General features: G+C 36.8%; 1 protein-coding gene across 1 annotated transcript in view; it reads left to right on the plus strand.

Annotated features, from left to right (window-relative positions):
• Positions 1 to 16026, plus strand: part of BABAM2 (BRISC and BRCA1 A complex member 2) — a 161411-nt gene extending 145385 nt beyond the window's left edge. Inside the window, exon 12 of the mRNA XM_088524258.1 lies at positions 14087 to 16026. Coding sequence (XP_088380384.1) covers positions 14087 to 14150 — 64 coding nt within the window. The 3' untranslated portion in view covers positions 14151 to 16026. The remainder of the gene's footprint in view (positions 1 to 14086) is intronic.
• The last annotated feature ends 2725 nt before the right edge of the window (positions 16027 to 18751 follow it).

Here is an 18751-nt window from a genome sequence, read left to right on the forward strand (position 1 = left end):
CTCTTAAGCTTTTTTTAAAATCACCAAGTTGCTCTGAAACCCACTGAAGAAGATTCGTCCTTGAAAGACAGTGCCTGGAAATTGAAGCTTACTCTTGTCTTAGCCACAGGATTGTCTTTGGGCTTGATTTAATCTAAGAGAATCAAGTCCAGGTTAAACAGTGTGGTCCAAATGCCTCCACTTTTCTTGTTTCTCAATTGAACACAAATTTTTAACCTGTTTCTCTGTCTAATAAAAAGCAAAAACAAATGATAATAAAGTACTCTCTTCCAGGCTGCCAAGACAGTGTTTCTTCTCAGTTCACATCTCAGGTTATGTCTCTCAGAGGTCATTTATTTATACGCCTGTGGCTGCATGTAAGCAGCTTCACCAAAAGATTTTGTCTTAAAATACAACAGCAAAATAGCAAAAAAGCAAAAAATAGCAAAAAAGAAAATATAGTAAATTCTGGAAAGTTAGCAGCCTTGTTTGTGGTGTACGTGTGAAGTAAAACATCTCTGTGTGGTTTCCATGGGAAAGCTCTGTTTTTTGCTTAAATAGGCATTCAAGAGTACAAAAATGGAGCCTCTAAAGAACAGGCAGACTCTAAGCCTGGGATTTTCTGAAGGAATACTGTAAATAAAGCTTAGTTGTTTATACAAATTAAATTCAGTTGTTAGATGCACTCCGGCCAGTTTCTGTCTGACCCAGCACTATCCTGTAGGCTTTGGTCATACCTCAGGGGGTGCGAGTTAGGGCTCGATTTACTCTTTCATCCTACCTAAATACAGCTACCTATCATTAAAAAATAGCAAAAGCATAGAGAACTGCTGTCATAATAAACAGGCGACCTTAGGGTTCATGTTCATTCTTTGGGTTGGCTGATAAAGCTTATTCCTGAATAACTTTGCTGAATGACACTGGCCATTCACTGATGTTTGCTGAACGTTAGCACTGATGTTTGCTAATTTTACATGTGCTCTGGAAAGGGGAAAGCTTAGAAGGGCTCAAGTGCTCTCAGTTCTGTGTTGGCTGTTGCTCTGCCATAAGGTTAAGTGCAGTTTAAGATTAGAAGCAGACACCTCGTGTGGGAGCTACGTAGATCTCCCCGGTGCTGCTGCTGCAGCGGTCGATGCCAGGAGCAAGCGTGAGGTGACGGGGAAGCATCAGGCCGCTGCACTGGGCCTGGCACCTTCAGCCTCCTCCATACCTCCTCCTTCAATATCATAAGAGAGGGTGGGTGTCATGCAAAGACTTGAGTTGCTGTTTGGCCGAAATCACTGCTTTAAGCTTTAATGCTCCCTTGTAAGGAAAGGAAGTAGCAGCTGTTCTAATAAAGGGATATTTAAGAAAAAGGAGAGAACTTCAGGCTAAGAAGGCCCATGATTGTGTTGCTGTTTAAAGACATTCAGGGTAGTATGTCAGTGACTTGCTTTTATATTCAGTATATTTGGATATGAGTGCCCCAGTGGATTTTTTATATTGACATCAGCCACTTTTTCAACTGATCCACTTTTTATTTTCAAGTTAGTTCTTCCACATTTATTTTCAAGTTAGTTCTTCCACATTCCGCAGAATATCCACTGAAGTATTTTGCATTCTTTAAAAACCACAAGTTTCTCTAGTTCCTCAAAACTTTTATTTTCTGTCTGTGCCAACTTGGATGTCATTAATAAGTTTACAGAAAAGCATTACACCTTTATTACAATCTCCTCACCTTCACAGGTTTAATTAAGATAATTCTTTGTTATAATTAGGTTTGTATTACAGCATTTTCCCTGCCTATAAAAGTTAAAAGTTCTTTTTTACATGTATTACAGAATTCTTTCTCATACATTAGGCATCTTTTAATGGTGAATTTCCAATAATTAATTTGTTTGTATTCAAATGCATTCTCCCCTTGAGTTTCTGTCTTTAACTCCCTTACAACCTGACCATATAGTTAGAATGAAGTTTAGAAAATAGAGAGTAGGGAAAAGAAGTGCAATACCTAATGGCATTATTTATCCCTGTATTACTGTGTGTTGGATACCTAGAGACATCATCCTTCCTTACATTACTGTGTGTCTTGGGACATTTGGAAGTTTCAATGAATTCTGTTCATGGATTCTCTTCAGGGGTCAAATGCCAAGCTTGGTTCACTTGTAATCTCTTTGATTCTTAATAGGCTCTTGTGTGAAAAACTGTACAAAAGTGATTTCCTTGCCCGCAATCAAGTAGGGAAGGCACTTTGTTGCCCCAGGTAGACTCTTTTTCAGAGCACAAAAGGGCCAATGTGCTCTGACAGCTGTAGCGAGAAGAGATGTGATGACCCAGCCATGTGAAGTTTGCGAAGAAGTTAATTTGATTTTATAGATCATTAAATCAAAACTCTAATTTTCTTCAGGAGACTTCATCCAGTCAGAATTATAAACCCAAAGTAGAAAGGTAAATGGAGAGAATATATTTTGTTAAAATACTTTTGTTCAAGTGTTTTAAGATTGCATTTGTCTTTGGAGTGCATTCTGTAGTAGATTTACTAGGAAACTTTAATAGCAAAATATTTTTGATTATAAGATCTAATAGGCAAAATATTAATAAATGTAGCTTTTAATTAGGATTTTCATAGATTAGTGTGTACATTGTTCTTGCACATATGTACAGTGAATATGCATGATAAAGTCACACTTCCTGAGTTGTATTTTTCATGTTCTTTTCTTTAAATGTCTCCTTCGATAATTAAGTCTGACTCTTAGGATATGGTATGTTAGTTTCTGACAGGTGCCTGCCAGGGATCTTCAGTGCTGTCATGCATTATATGGATTTCAGCCAAGAAGGAAGGGCTGGGGTACTTGTTTCTGGTCACTTCTCATTAAAGCTTTGACTGTGGGAAAAGAAAAACAAGTACTTAGAGATGAAGACTTTAGGTACGATTGTAGGGTTCAGAAATAAAATATCTACTAGGCTAATTTTTTTTTGATGTGTTTATATAGACATATGGAGGAGTGATCTGTTCATATGTGTATTTAAATATTCAGTAAATATTCTTTCTGGAAAAAAAAGAAAGGATTCTGTCATACATTGACAAGAGATATGCACAGAATAGGTTGGAGGAGTTTGTTTGCTAGAAGTGGAATATTACAGCACTTCGTTGGTAAACAGCTGCTTTCTAGTACTAAAGGCTAGAATTTAATGTAGGTGGTTCTTAGATAACCAGGATTAGGTGTTGTTCTAGAAATACTATGATCAACTGACTGCTCTTGTTTCTTTAGAGAACTCCATGTATACCCTTATCAAAGTTGCTAAGTTGTATTAGAGCACCTGATGCAAGTAATATTCTCCCTTGCTTTTGAGAGAAGGGTTGAGAGAAAGCTAGGCTTTTGGAAGTGGTTGGGTTTTAGGCCAGATCTGATACTGTGACTCATTCAATTACAAAATAAGCACTGAGGTGAAACTAGTAGGTAGGCCACATTGTCTTGTCTTTAGGGTAATATTTGCAATTGTTCTGTTAAATACAAAGAACAGTCATACAAGCTGAACATTTAGCCCAGTATCATGTCTCTGTTAGTCAGTCAGTAGCTGATGCCCATGGAAGAGCCTGGATGAGCATATAATGATATTTTCCTGGCATATCCTACCATCTTCAGGAATTTCTACATCTAGACTGATGTTATGTTAAATAGCCCTTGTTGACTAACTGTTTTTGAACTCAAGTACATTTTTAACCTTACAAAATTTTGTGGCAAGGGGTTGCCCAAATGACCTATGTGTTGTATGAAGAATTAGCTTTGTCATCTCTTTATGCTTCTGACTCCTGATAACTCCAGTTGTTGTCTGTAGCCCTTGTGTTTGAAGAGGCAGCCCATAGTTATTCTTCTCATCTCCTCCATAATGTTTCATCTGTGACATCTCCTCTGCCACATCTCCTCTGTGACATCTCCTCTGTCACCCTTTCTCATAGTCTGTTCACTTTGTCCTTCTGTAGAAGGCTTTCCATACTTTTGAGCATCCTTGTCCCACTTCATTATGTCATTTTTTTATCCTTTCTGAGGTAAGGAACTCTGCATGTTTTTCTTGATATGATCACCATGTATTTATGTCATATGTAATAGTATTGTCTGGTTAAAACTTTATTCTGCTTCTAATAATGTTTGGGTTGCTTTTCTGTCTCCTACTGAGCATTACCCTGACATGGTAACAACGTGTTTTCCTTACTATCAATGTGTTGGTGCCCATGGTTTTTGTGCATGTAAAATTAATGTTTGCATCACATACCTACCTCTGAAGTTTGTCAGTATTGACTTTGCACCTGCTATTTCTCTCAGTATTGTAAGGACCATCTGCAGTTCCTCTTAATTGGCTCTCATTTTTCCTTCCTTGACCATATTTCTATTATTAACAAACTTTGCCCTCTTATTTTCCAGGTCATGTAGGAAGAACAACATAGGTCAAAATAACATTTTTGCAATTCCTACCCCATTATCATTCATTATTCATTCTGTTTTTTTTTTCTTTTCTTTTTTTTTTGTTACCTTGATCTACTCTTTATCCAGTCATACATAATAAGAGCTTTGTGGAGAATGAGTTCTCATTTTCGTGAGTTTTTATTGAGAATTAAGCTTTTTCATAACTGAGTTTCTTTAGAATTTTTAGGCTTTTATGGCATCTGGGCCAGCTGATTTGTTAGCAGATTTTTTTTTTTTTGATTTATTCTTTAACTTTTTGGCCAACATTTCTAGTTTAGTCAGGCATTTTAGTAACTCCCTTTTAAAGAGTTCTGCTATGACAACCTTGTTAAGCACCTCTGTGGTGAAGGTCATACACAAATTATTTTAGTTTTCTTTATGCTTTTATTATTTCTGGACAATCCTTTTATTTTTTTAATTTACTTTTGTACTCTTTGACAGGTTTGGAGATGGATGGCCAAGTTAGCTGATAGCCATGGCATTTTATTTTTAACAAATGCTAAATTAATGTGTTTGTTAGTAGTTTTTATATGTTTATTGAGTTGTTCCTCAAACTATATTTTAATTTGTGTTACTCTGTTTTTACATATAAGTTTTCAGAGTTTGTTCCTGTCTGGTTTTCCTCCTGTGGAAACATCTCTGACTTTTAAGTATTTCCCCTTACTTGCAGACACATATCTTACGAATAGAGAAGAGAAGGAACTTATTTCATGTGTTTTATATAATCACAGATGTATGGTACCTCATTCCTTTCCTTATGACTGGTTTGTCTTAATGAATATCCAAAGAGGACTCTTACATTTTGGTATGTTGCCTTTGGCCCCTTTGATAAGAGATCTGGCAAAGCAAAGTGTATGGCATGATGAAATTGCTACTTTCACCTGCAAGCAAAATTAATTTTTGGGATGCTGCTTTTCAGACTCGTTGTGGATGCATCTGTGGTGTAGCCCTTCATTCCTGGGGAGGAAGGCGGATAAGTTTTTTTCAGCCTCTGAAATGCTATTAAGGGCTTCGAAATATTTTGAAGCTGGTTCATATGCTGTTTGTTCTCTACTCTCTCTTCTTGAATCTCTCCTTTTGTCTCCTTTCCTTACAAGTCTTGCTTCTCAATGGGGTCTTTTCCAGTCTTCTGTCCTTTCTCCTACTACTTATATCGTGCTTGCTTTCTCCCCTCCCTATATCACTTTATGCATCACTCTGCCATTTTTACTTGGAAAAGATTCCAAGTTGTATCTTCTCTGGCATCAACTCTTTTCTCCAAATCCACTAAATACTTTACTAAATAACTGTTCTGCAGTAGCACAGTTCAATGTGCAGTAGCCTAGCCTAAAAAATTATCTTGAATAAACAATATGTCTTGAAGAAGTTAACCTTTACCTAAAGTGGAAAAAGATGGCTGTGGCACTTCAGCAGATAGGAAAAATAGAGTAAGTTTGTCACAGTGCAGCTCATGGGACTGGAAACTTCTTGCGAGTTAGCGTTGTATTTAAAAAAAAAAAAAAAGTCTGAATTTTTCCATGATGACCTTGGAATATCATTCTCATGATCCACTGGCGAGGAAATGGCACGATGGTGTTGTGACAGAGAGCTTCCAGTGCTGCCGTCGCTGCAGACCCTTGGTACCCCAGCACTGAGTAATCCCTGGGGGAAAATGGAAGCTGAGAAAGCAGAAGCAGAATCGCTGTGAGCTAAGGCCACTAGCCTTCATCTGATGAAACAAGTCTATTTCTGTACGTTGTAGAGAAGGTGAAGGAAGTGAAATGTCTCGTGAACTGGCAAGCAGAAGGCATTGATAACACTTTCAAAATAGAGGTTTGTTCTGTTGCGTGTCACTGTGTCTATAGGGTATTTTATGCAATATGCTTGTGTAAATTCACAAACATCTTTATCAAACATCTACAGAAGAATAAATCCCCAAGTCCTGATTTCCAGATGATTCAAATAAGTTTCTTTTGTAGTTACTGTTTTCAATCTGCTGCAATCCGTGGATTTTGATGATGTCCTGCAGCTGCTACTTCTGCATTTGTCAGTAAAGGCCCGTGCATTGGGGAACATGTTTGTGCTTGAAACAAAAATTGTCATCACTGAGAAAGCAGTGATCCTACCTATCCTACGTTTCTTTAACATAAATGTTGTTTGCCAGTGTGCATCCTGAGCTATTGACTCCCCCCCAGCTCCTTAGAACCCCTTCCTTTAGATTTTACCTTCGGTCAGGTTATTATATTTATAGTTGTTTTGTTGTTTGAACAGGATGTTGAGATTCATTTTGCTTTATGGTAAGTTAGGCAGCAAAGTCATCTTAATTTTTACAGCAGAACTATGCAGAATTTTTGGCTTTGTTTATAAAAATGAATGAATATCGTAGTAGTTGGAACAGAGACCCAATGGAATGCATTACCAAATTAAAATTTAATTCTTATTTCTGATTACATCATCTATAGGAAAGCTGCCTGTTATTTCTGTAATCAGCAAACCATTGAAAAGATGTGTCTAAATATAGCTATTTATTGTACCTTTCTATGTGACTTGAACTAGAACTTGCAATAACTACAGCAAGAAGTTCTGGGGGGAAAAGGCATCCTGAGTAAAATACAGAAAGCAGCTTTTTGAAGTGAGTGAATTTAAACTTCAGTTGTGTTTAGTTTCAGTTCTACTGCTTTTATTTCCTATTACAGTTTCAGTAGTACGGTTTGTTTTGTTTGTAATCTTGTAGACTATTTTCTGTCGTGCAGTATTATGGAGTGAGCTGAAGGCAATAGTACTTTTTAAAAAGTCTGTATTTTGACAGCTGCCTCCTGCAGACCCCTAACTCTATTGATGGTTGATTATTGTCTTGCTCATCAGACTGATTTTCACAGAGTGCCTTTCTGTAGACTGACAGGTAGAAGGGGACCTAGGAAATTTGTTAGACTCCATGTAGGGAATTCACAGTGAAGGAAGTAGGTTGGAAGGGAGAAAAGGTAGAGAGTAGAAATATTAGAACAGGATTATTTGATGAATATTTTTGGCACCCAGAAAAAAAATTGCCGGCAGCACAATGCCCTTGTGCACTGAATCTTTTGCACATTTGAGAGTTTAGCTAGTTGCAGTAGTAGTAACTTGAGAACTATTGTTTTGCTGTTATATAAACACTTTGAATGTTTGCTTTACATTGCCAATTTTGGAGATGCCTAAAGTGGAGAACTGTAGACATCATGTTTCACATAAAAGCAAAATATTTGCTATAGATAAAGCTGCCTAGCAAGGAAATTATAAACCACATCCCCTAAAGCATACCGCAGAGAAGCTTAATTCAGAAATGTGAACACATTCCAAGTATCCATATGTACATTTGAAGAGATAAAGAAATCCTGGAAGGTTCCTTTATGGTTCTGCTGCTGTACTTGGATAACGTTTTTTGTGATTTTCAAATTATAGTTTAGAATTTCTGTTGCCTTTTGAATGTCTAGCTTGGCCATAATAGGTCTGATTTTTATTAGTTCTGAGTCTCTGCCATTTGGAAGGCATCCATTTTGTGGGCCTGCCGATTACAGTGCGATTCAAACTAGGCATCCAAAAGTCGTTCTGATGAGAAATGGTTGTCACTTAAAATGTTCTAGTATTTTAGCGCTGCAGAGTAATTTGTTTTAACAGTCATTTTTCTCCTAATAGCTGTGTCATAAAGCGTCTAGCATAAAATTAATCACCTATTACTCCACCGTTGCAACAAAACAAGGAGACTTTCTTGTTCCGTTCTGTCACGAGTGCTAGTGTATCTTTAGCCTGGTGAGGAATGCTGTGGAACTGCTTGAAAATAGATACCATAACATGGTTCACCCAATTATAATATGTTTTTAATGTGATATATATAGCAAAAATAACAAAGATGCTTAAATGTCTCAGATCTGAGTTTACAATGCAAAAAAAAATGTCTAGAATATTGGTATGAAGTGTATGGAAAGAATGGTCTTTCAGTAGCTTTGAATTCTTTTAATCTGAGTTATTATTAAATGCAAGCTATAAAGATACAGGAGGAAGAATATAACCACCTGTTAAAGATCTAATGAGCACTCTTAGGAAATATTCCCTAAACACAAACCTACTAGTGGGAGAAATACAACACTTCATTACTTCAAGTTCCTTTCATTCAACATCATTAACATTGTTTAACAAATTAGCTCCTGACAAATAGAATTTAAAAAGAAGGCAAGTTTTATTTAAAATAAAAAAGAAGGTTAATTATTAGGGTTTCAAGAAAACAGCCTGCTAACTGTACCTGTACAGTCAGAAGAGGACAAATCCTATTGCCTGGAACCCAAAAAGGGGTTGTTGTGGGTGTTGAGCATTTTCCAAACAAGTTTTCATTGTGTCAAAGCATGTTGCAACAGGAAAACAAAATTACAATATGCACATATATGTATATTGTGCGCACATGCTTGGTACTTCAAAATGTGAATAATCAGGTGATGTTGATAAAAGTTGGAGAAGCTCTTTTATGATTCTAATATGGCTATGCTGTTGAAATAATTTATATAACAAGATTTTGTTGCAAAGTGTCAGCATAATAATATTAGTCTGAGAGGAATAGGTCAAAGACATCAAGAAGTCTCAAGCTGTTCTTTACTCTGACCTACGCCCTTCATAGTTCCTGTTTTCGCCTAATTTAATTGGAAGAGGGTAAATCTCTGCTCTTCTCTCTGATTTATGAAGAAAGTCATCTTTGGCCTAGAGTTTTTTTTCTGTCAAGATTCTGTGGATTCAAAGAAACTTGTAGATGTGTTGCAGCAGTTCCTTTATGGCAAAGAAGAAGAGAAAGAGATGCAAACTGATGCAAATCAGAGAGATGCAGATCCTCTAAAAGAGATGGACAGTAGCTGGGGTAAATGCCTGAGATTCTCAGCTGTGCTCCATACGGCTGAATGGGGTATGATTCAGTCCTCACCCCCTTCTCTGAGCATTTAACAACAGTTGCAGAATATTCCAACGTATATTCACTGTTAATTCTACTGGACACTTCGGACAGTGGAAGATTACTGAGGAGAAGTGTGTCTTAGCTACACACTCTGCTCTGGAAAACTGGGAAATGCTACACAGAACTTTTCAGAGACCCCCAGCACTGTAGGAGTACTTGTCCTAGTCAGATATATTGGCTTGAAAAGGTTAAGGAAAAGAACCCTACTTTTTCCTACTGGCCTTGCTAAGTCTAGAAGGGTTGTATTTATTAAATGTACTAGCTAATATAATTTTGAAAACATGAAGGATGTGCTGGAAACAAAGCCTAATACTTTCAGAATTTTAAGATGTTAAACCCTAGTCATACTAGATACTAAAACTTTCAAAAAAAAGACTGAGTTAAAATTTTGAAATAATGAATAATATATGAGAATGGAATTTGCTCTCAAAATCAATAGTAGGAAAAAATCCAAGGCTGTTATCTGATGAGAAGGAACACAGTACAAATGTTTGCTAAGGTAAGAGAAGGTAACAACAGCCAATGTATCTTCGTAAAGATCAAGCTTTTTGCCCAAAAGCTTTCAATTCTCAGTGAAGAATGTGCAGAGATGGAGTGCACTGTGCTCATAGTGGACATGTTACATGGCATCCAAATCTGTACTTGCTATTGGTATTGGTCATCAGGATTTTCCCTTCCTTTTTCTCAAATCATCTCTTGATGGAAAAGGCACTTGGAACTACTGCAGATAGGAGTAACACGCATGATTTTGAGATGAGAGTGCTGGAAAGCTTGGCATCAAAGCACTCTTGAGAAGAGGAGTTTGAAGTTTTGTGAATGACTTAGAGCGATGAATCATCTTCCTATGATGAATATCCTTGTCCGAGATGCTAAAAAAAGAAATCAGAGTGGTATGGCATTTTATACAATTTTTTCCTCACAGTGTTTGAAACGTTCTGCTCAGAATTTCCCTCACTGAGGTTTTAAGGGAAATGGAAACACCTGTGCAACTCTTCTAACACTGTTACACAACAGACAGTAACAAGGGTACTTTTGAACAGCTTAGCTATAACACTAATTAAACAAAGGCAATAGCAAGAGAAGATAAATTTATTTCAGTGATAGAATGCTTTCACAATAAATGTGCAAGGTGGTATCTGATGGCAGATTTATAGCTACATAGTTTAAAATCTTCAGTGAGAACTTTCAGCATTGGGATCTAAAAGCCAGCAGGTTTTATCAGATGGTCAATGCTCGATTTTCTATCAACTGTATTGTAAAAATCCATCACTAAGCTATACTCAGAAATATTACACTTAGAATTCATATGCTTTTGTGAAATTTCACCGAGTCAAGTATGTTTTAAGCACTGTAAGCCTGTACCTTGGATTTAGACATATATCAATATAGACTTCCAGAGACCTTGTACCACAGTCAGTGTTACATACTGCAAACATGTAAACAAAGAAGGATCCAATTCTACCATCTTTTAGATACTTACCATTTGTAAGAGCAAGACTTTCTTTCCATCAGATAATGAGGTGAAGGAAAGATAAGTGCTTTACTCTCAACATATGTCCTTGAGCATAGCACCTGAAATTCAATGTACACAGCACCTGAAATTCAATGTACCATATCGAGTATGTGCATAGTGGTTAACTACAGAGAAATGTGTTGTTTTCTGGAGTGCTGAAGAAAAATTTCCATAGAAACCCTATAGTTTACTGCCTTGAACTTGGAAAATGACTGTTTGAGAGAATAAAAAGAGACAAAAGCCAAAATATTCTTACAGAAAGATACTTAACAGAGAGGTATATATGTGCCTCTATGAAGACTGGCACCCACTCAAAGCTGAAAAGAAAGCAACTCTCTACACTTTTTAAGCTAAGATCTAAACCATTATGAGAGGGATTCAGCGCCCTTGTACTCGACACTCACATGAAGAGTATCGGTGGACTTTGTGCAGACCAGTTTTCTCTGTGCTTGAAGGAGCGTTTTATGCAGTTGTTCTTAGCTTTGTGCAAGGTCACGGTGACATGGACCCACTGAGAACAGGCCAGAGTAAAGCAGAGGAAGGAAGGAACTCTTTCCTTTTTTTTCTTTTTTTTTTTTTTTCCTCAGAAGGGAGGAGAAAAAAAAAAAAAAAAAAACGCTGATCAGAAACTGCTCCCTTCAGTATGATAGTGTGATACAGCCTAGAAAAAATAGAGATCAAGAAGCAAAGTTTGCTTTCTGCTGCTTCACATGTGATTTAACCGGTACCCAAATTACTAATTTTTTAAAATGATGGGTTCCTGAACTAGACTACTTCTGCTGTTATGGTTATAGGTTTGAATCCTCTGATGTGCCAGGCCCTTGTCTGGCATCTTTGTGATGCTGGGCTACAGAAAAACAGGTTAATGTCAAATTGATTGAATGTTCAGACCTAGTTCTACAAATCAAAATGTCTCTATGCAGGTCAAGCCAAACCAAAGCACGTCATCTTTTCCTTCTTTTCCTGTTACAAAATCAGTAGCATTTCCATAAAAAATATATTCAAGTTTGCAAAAACATCATTTTCCATTGAAAAAGCATGTGATTAACAAAAGTCCTAACAGGCTATAATAATGACTAACATGCCTGCTTCCTGAACTATTCCTTAATATAGAAATTCAAAGTAAATCATGGTACTTTTGTAAAATTTCTCTCACTGGCCATTCTCTCCCGGTATGTGGTGTTCATTAATATCAAAGTAGCTTAACTTACATTCTCCTACTTTTCCATCTCTCCTTTTTGGTCTATTAAATATACTATAGCTAATATAGTTCTCCAAGTATATTCTATTTTGAATCTCATTGCTAGATCTTTTTTTTTTCCACTTTAGCATCAGCTAAGAGTATGATGATCCATTATTTCTTTAATCTCAGACACTGGAAAGTGTAGGGTAGTAGGCAAAATAGAGGAACATATTCTGGATAAACACTCAGTATTACACTTACCGCATTCTGGACAAGAGCTCAAGTGATAAGGAGAAGCCCTAGCATGTACTTTATAGTACAGAAAAAAAAAAGGCACTTAAAAATTATGGAGTACTAAAATGATTTTTGTAGCATATGAAACATCTACAAGAGGTTTATATGAGCTACAGGTGAAATTAGATCCTCTTTAAAATACTACATTCAATCAGATTCTAAGGAGGAGTTTGATTTAGTATTGCAGCAAAGAATATGAGCTGCACTAAAGGGATCAGCTGAAAAGAAAGGATAGTCACATGGATAAAGAAACAGCAGGAGTGTGTATGTAGAGTCAGAAGTATTTGGCTTTGGAATTTACCTAACAGAAAGGTGATTGAAATGTAGTAAATGCGATATTCATATAAAGCACATGAAAGGGATGTTTCAGAAAAGAAACCAAATGCAAGAAAGTGCTTCTGCTTACATTCAATCTAATAATTAAGACTTTTTACAATTTAGGAAAATGTAAGAGGGAATTTCTAAGTAACATTTATCAAGTTAAGAGGGGCACATACATTAAAGACTCTACAGAGAAGCTATCAAAGGGGAAGAAAGAGGGTACTTAAAATAAGCAAGAAGAGGGAATTTAATTAAATTTTGGGACTGTAATGCAAGGAGAAATAAAAGCACGATAGGTTCTGTGGATGACAATGTGCAAAGAATATTCAATGAGGGAACAGAATGTAGAGCTGAGTGGGACATACTGGCCCGCAATTTCAAATGTATGCTATAGAAACATAAATACAGAAGTTGTATTCTCTCCTGAGAATCAGATGATAAACATACCCTCTTAGCTAGTTTATGTACGTGTGCCAGTATGAACTGTGTGAGTATAATTTGTGTAGAAATTTATAAAGACCAGTGATTTTAGTAGGGGAAAAAAGAAAAGTAGAGAAACTGAAAGGTGAAAATGGAGTGTACGAAAGGTACAGGCAAAAATAACGTGGAACAGAATTCTGAAGCATTTTCACCTTTCAGTTTCTCTACTTCTTCTTTTTTCCCATACTAAAATCACTGGATCATTTATACACTTTCTACATCAAATTATAACTTCACCACAGTTCAAACTCAATTTTGGATGCTTAGTATCAACTCTTTTTATGGGCTTATGAGTCACTCCATGCTTTGCTAAGAAGATAGACCAAGATCCAAAACATACAATGAACACCTCAATTTATAGAATAACATTCTGAATTTGAGTCTAGTTCATCCACGGTGTTAGTATTTATGTACAACAGAGAATTAGCCACATCTTATGCAAACAGCTGCCATCAACAGAGAGTCTGGGTTACATCAAGGACTTTCCAAGGAGATAAATAAGAGCTTATCTCCTGCAAGTATTCTGAACTTCCTTGATGATCTTTCTGCTACCCTGACTTGCTCGTCTTTAGACCATTGATGCCATATGTATACAGTATGGTTTATCTTTGCAACTTTGTACTGGATAAAATATGGAAGGTACCTCAGGCCATTCCTCTCAGAATCATGTTACTGGTGTTGACCCCATCAAGCAGCACGGCCTGGTCTTTGTGGTGGGAACACCCATATGGGTTATACTACCACCTCTACAAGGCTGAAGTCTACAGATCTGATGTATATTAAAAACTCGTAAGAAAAACATTACCTATTTTTGCGAACTAACAATGGACTGAACGTGATAAATTTGTGCTTCTCTCTGTTATACATACAGTGCTCTAAGCTTGTTCTTTCCTAACCATGAACTTTCTGTTTTTCACTAGGGCATATTTCAAAACATTTGTCCCTCAATTCCAGGAGGCAGCGTTTGCTAATGGAAAGCTTTAGACAGCCTTGGGCATTGAGGTGATACCAGGCAGATTCTTCAGTCTGCATCTGTCAGCCCCCAAGAATTCCTGGAAGTAAGTTGGATCATCTCAATAGGCGCTTTCTTGCCTCAGATATGGGTTTATTGCTTCAGTTTTTGTCTGATTTATGAAACACAGACCTCAGCTAATATGCTCAAAACCAAGTATTTGATATTCACCCCTATCCCGTTGCTTCTGCCACCACCACTTCTTCGTGTATCCACTGGATTCATTTTAAATGTACCTGTTTAGATATGATACCATTTTCTTGTGCCAAGAATGTCATATATGTTACGCCTCGTTTCAGAACTGCTTGTCTTCAGATAGCATTAATTGTTTTTTTATTTTTTTCCACAAGAAATATTTTGCCTGTTTTGAGCTTTTGTATATTTAGTTAATATTTCCAGCTTATCCTAAAAACATATAAGACTGCCATGTGTACCAGGAATGCCTAATGGACTGCAAAGTGCCATATTCTGCCGTGGGTGATTGTATCTAATTGTGGCTGTTACTCTCACAGGTATGGATTTGAGTTGTGCAGTTCAATTCTCAGTGCCTTTCGAGTTGGTCTGATAGTAATATGGCAGGGTTTGGGATTTTTTTTTCTTTTGTTATATTTCAATTGAAAGCTCATCTTGTATTAAATGCTATGTTTTTATGCTTTGTTTTTATTTCCACTTACACACATCCAGTATTTTTCTAATGACTTTTCCTTTCTGTTATGAAAAAGTTTACTGCTTTAGTACCACTGCACAAGGAAGTAGCTATATGAATTAGCATAATAAAATAAAGCTCTTCACTAGACCTAAATTTTTCTTCCAAGATAAATATGATCAAGAAGCAAAGTTTTAGCAAAAGAATGAGTGTTGCTGTAGAATGCAACTGATAGAATAATACAGGGCTAGAGATGTATTTAGCTTAATAGTTAAGTTCAGCATGTCTTTTCAGAAATTATTTTAAGTGTATATGACTGGAAACATTACCTCCCCTAATTCTGAAATGCCAAATACAAAATCCTGCCTATTCATCCTTCCTTTCATGCTGTGTGTCAGGCGCACCAGACACGGCCAGCTCTCATGGTGTCACTTCCCAAATTAATTTGTAAATAGACAAGGGTACTTTCCAGTAAGGAATAAAATTAACTGTGTATGTTGTTTATAAATGGCATATGGAAAATGTACCATACTTCTGCTAAATGTAAGGAACTAAGTGAATTGTATGAAGTTGATACAGTGGCATTGAAAAAAAAATCCGATTTGAAAGTATTCACTGTATCACTACTATCTATTTGTAAAATGAAATCACATAAAATTAATTGATTTGCATTATTCCTTTAGCCTTTCTGACACTTGAGATATTTACTATGATTAGTGCTTTTCTGTGAATGTCCACCCAAGGAATATGGATTATTTGCATTGATGCTTAATAATTAAAAAAATATGCAAATAACTTGACCCTAGAAACCCCAGATATTTTTAGCTAGCTTATACACAAAACTTTAGGTTGTGTCTTGTAGTGAATTTCTTGACTGGAAATTAAGCCGCAGTCAAAATCAGAGGCCTTATTTCAAATCTGCCAAAAGGGGGGTGTTTTCTGTCTTCTGACCTGTCCCCCTGTGGCTTTGGCTACATTATATGAGGACAGTTGATGGCTCCAGAGGTCTGAGGCTGTGTTCTCTCTGAGGAGGCTTCGTGCTGGGCTTTTGTATATGAACCAAGACTTACAGCAGGCGTGGAGGGATTTGGTTTTATATATCTAGTAAAACTGCAACTCAGCAACCTTAGATGACTAAAACCAGACATGGTTCCATATATGAGACAAATCTCAAATCTGCATTTCTTCAGGTAAAAGTTACACGTTCAAGAAAAAGCTTCCTCTTGTGACCGACTGGGAAGGAAAGAGGAGGGCTAATGAAAAACATTTGTTCTCATAACATTCAAAATCTTATAGAAACCATCTCTAGTATTTTCAAAAGGAAAAATAAATCTCAACAGGTTTCATGGGTAGATCCCTGGAATCTTACATTTTATAGCAGCGTTTCACTCAGTGTTGTAGTTACAGTTAATACACTGTTAGCTTTAGGTTTTTGATGGCCTGTAATACAAATACAACTGTCATCACATTTTTTTTTAATCTTTTCAGTAATTACCATGATCTTGTAAAAGGCTGGCAAATACAGAGCATTTAATACGGAAGTCCATTTTTCATTGTTCACATTTTTAACCAAAAATGCATTCTTCACCTCAGTCTTAGGAACTCTGGACAAAAGACTGCTTTATTAAACTCCAAGTGTTCCAGAAGCTTGGTAAGAAAAGACTTTGAGGATATGAAAAGCCCAAACCAACCACTGGTTGTGTTAACTGGTGTTTCATCAACTTCTCGCTAGCACAGGTAAAAACAAACTAGTGGTTTCAGTGCTATCTTACCTGACCAAGTGTTCAACTCTCTCATACCACTGTCACTATTTAGCAAAAATGTAGAAGGTGAGAAACTGTATTGCTTGTGTTTGAAATAAAGTCTGCAAGCTTCTCAATTCTCACATTAGAAAAAAGGCATTTTTTCTTAAACATAATGAACATCCTTGTTATTTCAAAGCCCTCCTAAGCTTTTTAACCTATCGCTCCTGACAATTCCAAGAAGAATACATATTTAAGCAGTAAAGATGGGATAGTAGGAGGAAACACATGGCTATGAGTGAATTCTTCTCTTCTAAAGGAAGATTATATACAAATGCTAAAACAAAAGATAAAATTTGAATAATTTTGACAATTCGAACAATTTTAAAGAATTGGTTCGAACAGTTTTGTATCAATTCAAATATTTATTGAAGCAAATTAAGTTAAACACGAGGGTTGTAATCTAGTAAACTGGAGTTTATTCTAATATCTCTGTATCTCTAATACCAATTTTGGACAATTCTGTGGGAATGTGACTTCCAGGTCTTTCCTACATATATGATACATGCAATTAAAATGAACAGTGAAACCTAAGTTAGTTTCTGTCATTTGAGAACCACAAAACACGAGCAAAATAGCACTATTATGAACATAGCTGAAAGCTTGTTTGCTTTCTCAGAGTTTTAACTGAAGAAATGCAGTAAATCTCTATTGATGAGACTCCATTAATGCACAATTTTCCAAAAAGTCCTTAAAGTTCAAAAATAGAGTTGAGCATTTATTCATCTATGTATGTAATCCACTATGCTAAAAGCAATATCAAATCATACAGATTCAAAGCTAGACTTTTTGTGAGCTTGCTGAAAAGCCTGGATAAACATCTGGAAAACAAATAAATTAAATTCGAAAAAAACAGTATTCTGTGTTGTTTGTCCTTGATCTATCGTGCTGCTTGTGGCTGTGTTGATCAGCATGTTTCATTTGCTGAATCAGCAACACTGTCGGCATCATGTGTGTCTTTAAGGATCCTCCTCATTTATGGAGTAGACTTAATTCCGTTTTTGAGGAAAAAACAATCATTACTGGAATTAGCACGGGTCTGCTGTCTATTGTTAAAGCTTCACCAGGCTTGGCTTTTTCTGTACTTGCTGTCATCCACACAGAGCAATGAGCATCTTCTGCGAATCAGTCAGGAATATAGGAGTAGCGATGAAGTGCAGTACTGTGGATCTTACTTCAGGTGATTTTGCACAAGGAGACTTCTCAAGCAGGAAAGAATGGAGTAAGTCTCCTCCTTTCCATGCACCTGAATGTAAGGCTGGGGGGTTTGTAGAGGTCAAAACCTGCCAAGTGGTAAGGCTTGCTGCTTAAATATCCCCTTTTTTCCTCTTCTATGGCAGCAGCCTTCACAACGGGAGAAGCAGCAGGCAATAGAAACCTGTGCTAGTGTGTGAGGCTCACTCTTAATGGTTTGGAAATATGCTTTTAATACCAAGTCTGAGCAGGAACGATGTATGAACCTGAAAGAACAGCAGTATGTGGAGTCCTCTAGCAGCAGCAAAGCTGAATCTCCTGCCTGTCCAGCCAGGGGGATAAGGAATGCCGCGAGAAGCCAGTGAGTTCTAGCCACAGCGTCGGACCATGACTGGTAATTGCAGGGTGCTGTCCTTTACTGATGAAGCCAACAAAGTCTGTGACCAGACTACTACTCTTCCCTTCAATTACTAATGTCACTGTAATTGATGAATTGTAGCACTCATTAAACCTAAAGGTAGCATTGCTTTGTATTGCTTTGTACTTCTTAAATGTTACTGAAAAATCCCATAATTTGTGTCCTTTGGAGTATTTTTTTTTCAGGTGTCTATAATGTTCTGAGTCCATTTGGCTTCACCTTTGCTATTTATTGCAAATTTTAGCTTTGTGTTTTAACAAGGCAAACAGTAGCTACTCAGGCGCATGCTGGTGTCTTATGGGCCTGCTTTCAGAGTAGAATGATTTGCTGTAAAACGAATCAGTACTACTGTAAAAACTGTTCATACTTCAGCTCAGTAACTCTGCCGATGCCATCGTATACATCTCCTTGCACCAAAACACAGTTTCATTAACATCCTAGCATCAACAGGGGGAAAAGCATATCCTCCCCTTCTGACGGAAGCCTGTGCCTAAATTATAAACCATTGATGGG

Source organism: Tinamus guttatus, unplaced genomic scaffold (assembly GCF_059628265.1).
Source record: "Tinamus guttatus ecotype Peru unplaced genomic scaffold, ASM5962826v1 Tinamus_guttatus_pri_ptg000208l, whole genome shotgun sequence".
NCBI lineage: Eukaryota > Metazoa > Chordata > Aves > Tinamiformes > Tinamidae > Tinamus > Tinamus guttatus.